The sequence below is a fragment of the Polyodon spathula genome, chromosome 22 (assembly GCF_017654505.1).
Source record: "Polyodon spathula isolate WHYD16114869_AA chromosome 22, ASM1765450v1, whole genome shotgun sequence".
Taxonomy (NCBI): Eukaryota; Metazoa; Chordata; class Actinopteri; order Acipenseriformes; family Polyodontidae; genus Polyodon; species Polyodon spathula.
This window is the reverse complement of record NC_054555.1, coordinates 944,670-955,834: the sequence shown is the minus strand read 5'-3', so window position 1 is coordinate 955,834 and position 11,165 is coordinate 944,670. Positions and strand designations below refer to the sequence as shown.

The 11,165-nt window shown below is 47.9% G+C and overlaps 1 protein-coding gene across 2 annotated transcripts in view; it reads left to right on the top strand.

The window, feature by feature from the left end:
- Positions 1–11,165, top strand: part of LOC121297207 (slit homolog 3 protein-like) — a 111,467-nt gene that overhangs the window by 74,424 nt on the left and 25,878 nt on the right. For both annotated transcript variants that reach the window (XM_041223348.1, XM_041223349.1), the window contains 8 exons: positions 426–497; positions 1,175–1,338; positions 2,449–2,593; positions 5,329–5,400; positions 5,881–5,952; positions 7,520–7,591; positions 8,710–8,853; positions 9,310–9,473. In XM_041223348.1, the coding sequence (XP_041079282.1) occupies positions 426–497; positions 1,175–1,338; positions 2,449–2,593; positions 5,329–5,400; positions 5,881–5,952; positions 7,520–7,591; positions 8,710–8,853; positions 9,310–9,473 (905 nt within the window). The remainder of the gene's footprint in view (positions 1–425; positions 498–1,174; positions 1,339–2,448; positions 2,594–5,328; positions 5,401–5,880; positions 5,953–7,519; positions 7,592–8,709; positions 8,854–9,309; positions 9,474–11,165) is intronic.

The window sequence follows — 11,165 nt, the reverse complement described above, 5'->3', positions numbered from 1 at the left end:
CTTATTAATTTTTTCTTATTTCACTGGCCAGCTTGCAGCAGTGAGGGCTTTGCCATCATTCAGAGAATTCAGAGCGCTCCACAGCACCCGCAATCTTCAATCTATTAAACAAAAATAGACGACTTCATGAACTATCAAGCGAATGGTTAGTTACGTGTGGGATAAACACTCTGGTACCCTTAGGGCCACTGTGTCTCCTATCTGTCTTGGTGCATTAACCCCTTCAGAGTAAGACGAGCAGAGAGGCAGCTCTGCGGGGGGCACACATGGGAGCAGGTGAGCATCATGCTGGTGCTGCTGACCTGGAATCACACCAGCGGTCAGCAATCCAGTCCGGGTGCTCTTTGCTTGCTTTGCTGCAGGAAACGTACGGCTACATTCAGGCTTCGGTGATTCATAGTGACTCTCTTCCTCTCTCATTGCAGCACCCTCAACAGTAACAACATCACCCTCATCCCGCTCTCCAGCTTCCACCACATGCCCAAACTGCGCACTCTGTAAGTACCGGTCCTACTGCTTGTGGTAAGAGAGACCTGTAGGATCCTGTAGTTTAAAGAGGAGCTGCACTGTCCACTGACAGTGTTTGCTGTGTTTGTTGTATGGACTGGCTTTGTGGGCTCCTGTTTGCATTCATTCTGCATGGTCTCCTTGTATTGAGTTTTTCCTGTAGTGGATTGATTTGAATTTACACTGTGCTAAAGCTCCTCATATACCATGTATTGTGGGATTGGAAGTGTCCAACGACCCCCACAGTTTAAATGCCCCACCCCCCCCCCCCCCCCAAAAAAAAAAGTATCATCTTTCAATATTTCTAAAGAGACTATAGTAGTAAATGGGATTGGGATGACAGTCTCTCATCAGCACTGACGTGGTTCCAACAAGACTACCTGAGTGAGACTCACAGACAGATACAGGGCTCCAGCTTCCCCAGACAGAGTCCAGTGCCATCCCTTATCTTTCACAGGTGCATCTGTGCCCATATAAACAAACACTCTGCTTCTAACCTTTGGTATAGCCAGGATCTGCTTCTCCCACCAGAGTAGGAGTGAGTAAACGCTGTATTCCTTAAATGAGAAGCGCATAAACTCCATGTGGGTCTCCATCTCTTTGCTGGGTCAGTGTCTAGCCTCCTGTTCTCTGATTGGCTGTGCTTCTCTCTCTTGCTCCTCCCCAGACGCCTCCACTCCAATAGCCTGCACTGCGACTGCCACCTCAGCTGGCTCTCTGATTGGCTGCGGCAGCGGCGGGGGATTGCGCAGTTCACGCAGTGCATGGCTCCGGCGCACATGCGGGGCCTCAACGTGGTGGATGTTCAGAAGAAGGATTTCATCTGTACAGGTACAGAAACAACGTTGCAGGTAGCATAACAGGGCACCAGATCTAGAGTGGCAGTGCAGGTAGACATTGCTGTTTGACACAAGTACCAGTTCAGATGATATGTGGCCTCTCGATGTCTTCAAGGAGCACTTCAGGGACTGTTGGAAGGTCTGGTTTGTTTTTTTGAAATGTTATTTTGATTAAACAAATCAAGTTTACGGTGCCTAAGAGAGTGCTTATAAATTCTTAAAGTCTCTATAAACAAGCTTTACCATTTTAAATAATGTACAAGATGCTGAAGACTGCTGTCGAAACGCGTGTCATTGAATTTACAAAGTTTATTTTAGTGTTTCTAAAAGACAGAGCCTTATCCGTGTACAGTGTGGGGCGTTTCAGAAAGTGTTGCAGTAATGACTCAGGAGATGCATCTCCACAAGCTAACTCGATTCACCACTGATTATAAACACAAGCAGCTGGCTTTTTGTTGTTGTTGGATTTTTTTTTTGGCTGGCTCCGCCCTTCAGGCTTGTTATAATGAGTGAAGTGTTTTTTTTGGTGCTCTGTACAGTATATTGCTGTGGTCTGTACTGTAAATCTACTGTCTGCTCTACAATTGTAAAGTCACTTATAGTCTGGGTAATATCACTTAGCTCTTAATAATGAACCCTTGTGAAATGGCACCATCGGGTTTCAGGAATTCCTGGTCCCTATCCAGCCAACGCTTTTGGGGCTGCCTTTGAACACATGTCTTCATGTTACTGCCAGAGCAGTTCTTTGCTGTACAGGGTCGTTGGGTCCCATGACGGGCACACCAGTCCTGTTTTGTCAGTGATAGGGATGAGAGGTTCAGGGGGAGTCATTTTCTTTGTTTTGGTTCTGGGTAGTGACTGTGTGTCAGACGACTGGTTTAATCTGGTTTAATACAGATGTACTGTAAATGGTTCATTGCACTCCACAGTTTGTCCCTCTTGATTCAGAGGTGAAGGCTGAACATTTGGTCGTTCTTGGTAGAAGCGAGTCAAAGTGCAAAAACAAATGTTTAAACGTGCAAAATGTTGAATAAAAGATACTGTATTGTAGTATAGTTTAATGAATGAACCTATTCTCTTCCTCCTGCTTCCCCACTGCCAGGTCCCCAGTCCAAGGAGCCCCATACTTGCAGTGCCCAGGCCACCTCCTGCCCCCCCTCATGCACCTGCAACAACAACATTGTGGACTGCCGAGGCAAGAGGCTCACCGAGATACCAGCCAACCTGCCAGAGGGCATCGTGGAAATGTGAGGAGCTAGGCTCAGTGTAAACACTGCACTCTCAGCACTGCAGTGCTGGCATCACCCTGCATCTCAGTAATAATGAACACTAGTCTACACACTCCACTCTCAGCACTGTCATTACCAGCACTTAATTATAATGAGCGCTAGTCTTAATAATAATGAGCACTAGTCTACACACTCAGCTCTCAGCTCTGCAGCACTGTCATTACCAGCATCTTAATAATAATGAGCACTAGTCTACACACTGCAGTTCTCAGCTCTGCAGCACTGTCATTACCCTGCATCTCAGTAATAATGAGCACTAGTCTACACACTCAGCTCTCAGCTCTGCAGCGCTGTCATTACCCTGCATCTCAGTAATAATGAGCACTAGTCTACACACTCAGCTCTCAGCTCTGCAGCACTGTCATTACCCTGCATCTTAATAATAATGAGCACTAGTCTACACACTCAGCTCTCAGCTCTGCAGCACTGTCATTACCCTGCATCTCAGTAATAATGAGCACTAGTCTACACACTCCAACTCTCAGCTCTGCAGCACTGTCATTACCCTGCATCTCAGTAATAATGAGCACTAGTCTACACACTCAGCTCTCAGCTCTGCAGCACTGTCATTACCCTGCATCTCAATAATAATGAGCACTAGTCTACACACTCAGCTCTCAGCTCTGCAGCACTGTCATTACCCTGCATCTCAATAATAATGAGCACTAGTCTACACACTCAGCTCTCAGCTCTGCAGCACTGTCATTACCCTGCATCTCAATAATAATGAGCACTAGTCTACACACTCAGCTCTCAGCTCTGCAGCACTGTCATTACCCTGCATCTCAATAATAATGAGCACTAGTCTACACACTCAGCTCTCAGCTCTGCAGCACTGTCATTACCCTGCATCTCAATAATAATGAGCACTAGTCTACACACTCAGCTCTCAGCTCTGCAGCACTGTCATTACCCTGCATCTTAATAATAATGAGCACTAGTCTACACACTCACTCTCAGCTCTGCAGCACTGTCATTACCAGCATCTTAATAATAATGAGCACTAGTCTACACACTCCACTCTCAGCTCTGCAGCACTGTCATTACCCTGCATCTCAGTAATAATGAGCACTAGTCTACACACTCCACTCTCAGCTCTGCAGCACTGTCATTACCCTGCATCTCAGTAATAATGAGCACTAGTCTACACACTCAGCTCTCAGCTCTGCAGCACTGTCATTACCCTGCATCTCAGTAATAATGAGCACTAGTCTACACACTCAGCTCTCAGCTCTGCAGCACTGTCATTACCCTGCATCTCAGTAATAATGAGCACTAGTCTACACACTCAGCTCTCAGCTCTGCAGCACTGTCATTACCCTGCATCTCAGTAATAATGAGCACTAGTCTACACACTCAGCTCTCAGCTCTGCAGCACTGTCATTACCCTGCATCTCAGTAATAATGAGCACTAGTCTACACACTCAGCTCTCAGCTCTGCAGCACTGTCATTACCCTGCATCTCAATAATAATGAGCACTAGTCTACACACTCCACTCTCAGCTCTGCAGCACTGTCATTACCCTGCATCTCAATAATAATGAGCACTAGTCTACACACTCCACTCTCAGCTCTGCAGCACTGTCATTACCCTGCATCTCAATAATAATGAGCACTAGTCTACACACTCAGTCTCAGCTCTGCAGCACTGTCATTACCCTGCATCTCAATAATAATGAGCACTAGTCTACACACTCAGCTCTCAGCTCTGCAGCACTGTCATTACCCTGCATCTCAGTAATAATGAGCACTAGTCTACACACTCAGCTCTCAGCTCTGCAGCACTGTCATTACCCTGCATCTCAATAATAATGAGCACTAGTCTACACACTCAGCTCTCAGCTCTGCAGCACTGTCATTACCCTGCATCTTAGTAATAATGAGCACTAGTCTACACACTCAGCTCTCCAGCAGTGTCACTCTGCCCCATTTTTAACTGTAGTGTGAATCGATAGCTCTGCTGATATCCTGCGTGGGCAGGATGAATTGGGACGTCACCAAGGTGCTGGAACAGCATCAGTCAGGAAGACGGATGAGCTCGTCCTCTGCACTGGAATGTGGCTTGGCATCTGCTGAGAAGCCTGGAGCTCTTTATCTCCCTCCCGTCTGTCCAGCTCAGCCGTCAAGACGGCAAATGAGGAGGCGATGAAAGCACTCACCCCCCACCCAGCACACAAACCAAAGGAGATTGATTAGAGAGCGGGGGAGACGTTGGCTTTATTAGAAAAGTCAGGGCTGACCTGCTATAAAAGCTTTGCTAGATGTTTTAGTTTCTAGCTGCCGATACTAGTGTCTGATTATGCACTAGAGATGGGCCAGGCTTATACCCTTGCTCTCCCCATATTCTGTGTATTGCATATTAAATATAATAAAAAATACATTTGAACATGTCCTCTGCCATGACTGTGGCACATTACTAGACATTAGTTATCTTTGGTGCTCAAATGTTCCAGACTTCACAGTACGTAGAAATACTAAAAGCCTTTCCCATGTCTTCAGTGCACTACTGTCTGTGACTTCCTTTGGTAGGGTTATAGTTAACTGCAAGGTTTGCATCTTAACCTGTTAACTAACCTGTCCTGGGCTCTGTTGTGGTTTCATGTGGAGTGGGCTTGTATGCAAGGAGCTACAAGGTTAATGATGCTAGCATTGTGAGTGATGAGAGGGTTGATGGGTGTTTCTGTTCTTTACAGCCGCTTGGAGCAAAACCTGATCAAAAGCATCCCCCGTGGCGCCTTCTCCCAGTACAAGAAGCTGAAGAGGATGTGAGTACAGCAGAGACTGGGCTCTGGGGCATGTTCAAATACAAAAGGATGGCTGTAACTCTATTCGTGTGGAATATTGAATTCCACAGAAGCACATCCAGGCTGTGGGATGTTGCACACTCCTGGAAAAAGTGATTGCAGCAGCCAGAGTTTGATGAATTAGGAATAATGTAGTTGACAGTGGTCTTGTTGTCGTATCAAGCAGACAGCAGCTCTGAGCACTTTTGTCTTTTGGCATACAATACAGTAGGTAATCTTTCCTAGACTTCTATAGTTATGAGGCGCAAGCTTAATCAAATTCAAATCAGAGCTATTCCAAAACATTATATATGTGTGTGTGTGTATATATATATATGGGAATATTGTTCACATTTGACGTCGTACACAATTTGCTAAATTGGTTTTAATGATCCAGACAGCAGTGGATCCCAATAGTCTCTGTTAAGTGCTGCTAATCTAGGTTTGTTTTTTCTTTTGCAGAGACCTCAGCAAGAACCAGATAGCAGATATAGCCCCGGATGCCTTCCTGGGTCTCCGCTCCCTCACCTCTCTGTGAGTGCCAGCCAGTTCCACTACCCCCTTCCCTTCCATTCAGCTCACACAGAACCCAGTTCCACTACCCCCTTCCCTTCCATTCAGCTCACACAGAACCCAGTTCCACTGCCCCCTTCCATTCAACTCACACAGAACCCAGTTCCACTGCCCCCTTCCATTCAACTCACACAGAACCCAGTTCCACTGCCCCCTTCCATTCAACTCACACAGAACCCAGTTCCACTGCCCCCTCCCCTCCACTCACAGACACTCTGTGCCTGTCTTCATTTTAGAGCTGCTTCTGAAGCAGGCACTTCTCAGTGTGCATAATCACATGATTTAGCTGGAGCTTTTCCGAAACGTGATATTTATTTGTCTCGGTTGTAATTACTCTCCAATTTACACCAAACCGCAGCCTTGCCAATTGAACGCCTTTGACCCTGAAAGCATCTTGTCATCAGAGGCACAGAGTGACGACCTGTAATACGACTGGAGAAGCTTTCAGACCCTCATACACAAGCCAGCCCACTGTAGGCTGCTCAATGCCACATGTGGTGAATCATGCAATGCCAATACTTTCGACTCTATGGGTTTGAAAGCAGCTGCGCTCAAATTAGGACTGGGGTGTGTTAGACAGAGCAGAGTCAGATCTGAAGGCTGCATTATTTAGAGAATCTCATAAGAGCACAGTGATGCCTACATGACAGAGGTGGTCAAAAATAGCATGTTGAAATGCTGTGTGAGAAACTTGCAACATGTTTTCTCACATCTTAAGTTGCCGCTTTCTGCATTTCTTTTTTTTCGTGTTTCTTCACATGAGATGATTTTGGGGACCTTGTGCTGCTGTACCTCACACCTGAGTTTTACTGTTCTCAGCCACACAGTCACTACAGCACTTAGCAATTACAACTGAAAAAAACATGAATCAATTCAACTCCAGCTCTACAAAACTCCAAACCTAAAATGAATTCATTAGCAACACAGACCTCTCTTATAGTGAAAAACAGCACCACTTGCTGCTATCAGTAAGCATTGAGAAATGAATTGACGTTCGCTTCAGATTTAGTTCAGTATGGATTAATGAATTTAGTGGGAATCATGTGTTAGCTCCTCTTTAGTAACACTATGAGTATTAATAGAATTCACAGTAAGAAGCCATCCTGTCTTTATCAATCACCTCTCGCTGAAGCATGAGAGAGGTCTGGACACATGCACTTAATTTAGGACAAAATGCTTTGCTCATTTTGTATAAAAGTTAGAATTCTGATATGCAAACATACATACAGAGAGACAGACAGACAGACAGACAGACAGTACATGCATACAGACAGACAGACAGTACATGCATGAATATAGACCAGAGGCACATACACACACACACACACACACACACACACACACGCAGTCCATCCTGCCTGTTCCTGTTGTATAAATGAATCACTGTCAGCTCTGGTTATATAATGCTCGCAGATTAGATGAATTGTTTTCAATGCCTGAAGCGATCCCAGTTCCTGGGGTTGTTCCAGGATTGTTCGGGGGTGCGTGGCTCTGATGGCGCTGCACACTGTGTTTTGTGTCTTTGCAGGGTGCTGTACGGGAACAAGATCGCGGAGATACCCAAGGGGCTGTTTGAAGGGCTTGTCTCACTCCAGTTGCTGTAAGTGTCCTTTCACGATGGTGAATGCGCGGGGGTGCGTCTGCGTCTCAGGGTATGATGGTGAATGCGCGGGGGTGCGTCTGCGTCTCAGGGTATGATGGTGAATGCGCGGGGGTGCGTCTGCGTCTCAGGGTATGATGGTGAATGCGCGGGGGTGCGTCTGCGTCTCAGGGTATGATGGTGAATGCGCGGGGGTGCGTCTGCGTCTCAGGGTATGATGGTGAATGCGCGGGGGTGCGTCTGCGTCTCAGGGTATGATGGTGAATGCGCGGGGGTGCGTCTGCGTCTCAGGGTATGATGGTGAATGCGCGGGGGTGCGTCTGCGTCTCAGGGTATGATGGTGAATGCGCGGGGGTGCGTCTGCGTCTCAGGGTATGATGGTGAATGCGCGGGGGTGCGTCTGCGTCTCAGGGTATGATGGTGAATGCGCGGGGGTGCGTCTGCGTCTCAGGGTATGATGGTGAATGCGCGGGGGTGCGTCTGCGTCTCAGGGTATGATGGTGAATGCGCGGGGGTGCGTCTGCGTCTCAGGGTATGATGGTGAATGCGCGGGGGTGCGTCTGCGTCTCAGGGTATGATGGTGAATGCGCGGGGGTGCGTCTGCGTCTCAGGGTATGATGGTGAATGCGCGGGGGTGCGTCTGCGTCTCAGGGTATGATGGTGAATGCGCGGGGGTGCGTCTGCGTCTCAGGGTATGATGGTGAATGCGCGGGGGTGCGTCTGCGTCTCAGGGTATGATGGTGAATGCGCGGGGGTGCGTCTGCGTCTCAGGGTATGATGGTGAATGCGCGGGGGTGCGTCTGCGTCTCAGGGTATGATGGTGAATGCGCGGGGGTGCGTCTGCGTCTCAGGGTATGATGGTGAATGCGCGGGGGTGCGTCTGCGTCTCAGGGTATGATGGTGAATGCGCGGGGGTGCGTCTGCGTCTCAGGGTATGATGGTGAATGCGCGGGGGTGCGTCTGCGTCTCAGGGTATGATGGTGAATGCGCGGGGGTGCGTCTGCGTCTCAGGGTATGATGGTGAATGCGCGGGGGTGCGTCTGCGTCTCAGGGTATGATGGTGAATGTGTGGCTGTGCTGTCCCTCACCATGTTTGTGTTCCCTGTGCTGCTCTGCAGGCTGCTGAACGCTAACAAGATTAACTGCCTGCGCATAAACACCTTCCAGGACCTGCAGAACCTCAACCTGCTGTCTCTGTACGACAACAAGCTGCAGACTATCAGTAAGGGGCTCTTCACTCCTCTGCGCTCCATCCAGACACTGTGAGTACCCTGCAACAGCAGCAGCAGCACAGTCTCACACAGTCTCCCAGGGACGCACACACTTTAACCATTTCATACCTGCACCACTGAAACCTAATACATTTATAATACATAATACATTTGCAATGCCAGGACATTCATTTAGGGCTCGAGATATGAGTGCAAGTGTTAATCAACCTCCTCTTTGTTAGCTGTAGAGTGGTAGCTACAGTATATAGATTACTGTCTGCTTATAGTCTGTCTGCTTCGCTGACTGAGCTCACTAGTCTAAAAAACGAAGGAAACCTGGGTTCGATCCTCAGTCCTTATCCTCTGTATCATGTTAAAGTAAAACGCTACAGAACTAAGTCAGGTAGACAAACGTTTTGGCTAGTGCCTTCCTCAGAGTACTTTCAACCATCTGAAGTTGTGGATGTGTCACTGTGTGTCTGATCCTCCTGCTGCTGTCTCTCTCAGGCACCTGGCTCAGAACCCTTTCGTGTGCGACTGTCACCTGAAGTGGCTGGCTGACTACCTGCTGGACAACCCCATAGAGACGAGTGGAGCCCGCTGCAGCCACCCCCGCCGCCTCGCCAACAAGCGCATCAGCCAGGTCAAGAGCAAGAAGTTCCGCTGCTCAGGTAACCACCCCCCCCCCCCCCCCCCCCCCCCCCCAACAGGAGCACACATGCTTCCAGGGGCATCTACACATAAACCTAATGCAAACAGTCCGTCAAGTCTTTGACTTAACCCTTAAAAGCACTGTCAAACTGCAAGACTGCTATTCAGTCCCCCAGCAGGGTGATTGAAATAATATTCTATATTCACATGCTGTTCAAAGCCTGGATGCTGATTTATTCTGCTACATTATTAACGCATACAGTAGTTGCTTTTTAATAAAGCCATATACTGTGTAGCAACTTTAGCCTTTAGATGAGGAATTGAACTGAGAGCCTCTGGCTCTAAAGACTGCACTAGCTGGCTGGCACAACAGCCTTGTGCTAATTCATCCTCATGTAAGTGCATCCAGCAGCTTCGAGTGATGGTCTGGTGCAGGGGAGCGTAGCTCTCGAGGGCTGTGCTAACGCCTCAGGAATGCGGACAGGACATTCCAAGGCTATTTGTTTCAGGTGAAGAGAGAGGAAGAGCTTCTCAACATCGGCTGCTCACGTTACTTACCGTATCACATGTGAAACGCACTGCCATCGCCAGTGCAACCCCCCGGGCTGTGCTGATACTGACATGGGTCTCACAGGCCGCTGGGTTTACACTGCGAAGCCCTGCAGTACAAGGGCAACTAACCCCAGCAGTAACAGTTTGAATCTGCAGCGAATCCTCTCAAATGTGGGAAACATGCTTCATAATCGTCCTCTGATGTATAATTCCTTTTTTTTTTAATACATCAAAGGTGTGTGGGTGGTTTGGTTTCAACGCTGGATGTTTTGCGGTATTTCTTTTGGCCACAGCTGAAAAAAAGGGCGACTGAATAAAGCTTGTGTTTCTTTTTTTATCATTTCTTCATAACCAACTGCAAAGTCTTTCTCTTTGGAATTACTGTTTGGGGAGGAGGGGGGTTCTTTGGAACAATGACAGTGGTGCAGGCTGAAAATTTTGGGTACAATTTAAATGTGGGAATGTGTTTTGTTTTTTGTTTTTTCCGGAGGGTATATCTGTTTTTTGGGGTGTTTCCGGGGCAGTGAGCTGGAGTGCCCGTCTGTGCATGGGGGCACCTCGTTGTCTGGGCCCGGCTTCCTGGCTGCTCTGTCTGGCTGTTCTCTCCTCTGACTCTTCGTGTGGCTGTCCGTTGTGCTTGATCTAACCATGTGCTTCCTCCTGGACTCGCTCAACATGGTTCTGTCAAGCACCAGGGACCGCTGGGCGCTGGCACACAGCATGGCATGCTGGGATAGCTCTGGGGCCTTCTCTACGCGATAACCCCAAGTCCGGCTTTGAGGGAGAATTAAGGGGCACTGTAACGATTCACGGTTCAGATTAGTCTGCCTCAGAGCCACAAACCACCTCAATAAGAGATCCTCACCGCAGAACACATGAGGATGTTGCTCGGCTGTGGCTCTATGGAGAAAAATTCTGGATTAACAAGGGCGGTTGTCACCTTGCAGTAACTCCATACAGACAGTGTCAGTTATACTGAGCAAATACAGGTGCAACCTGCATGGAGAAATTACAGAGGGGAATGTGTCTGCTATCACTTTATAACAAAGTAACCTTAGGATAAGATTTTAACAAAAACTGTCAAGCAACAATGAATTGCTAACACTGCACAACGTACCCGTGATGCATTAGTTATCTTTATCATTGTTCATTGTTTTGTT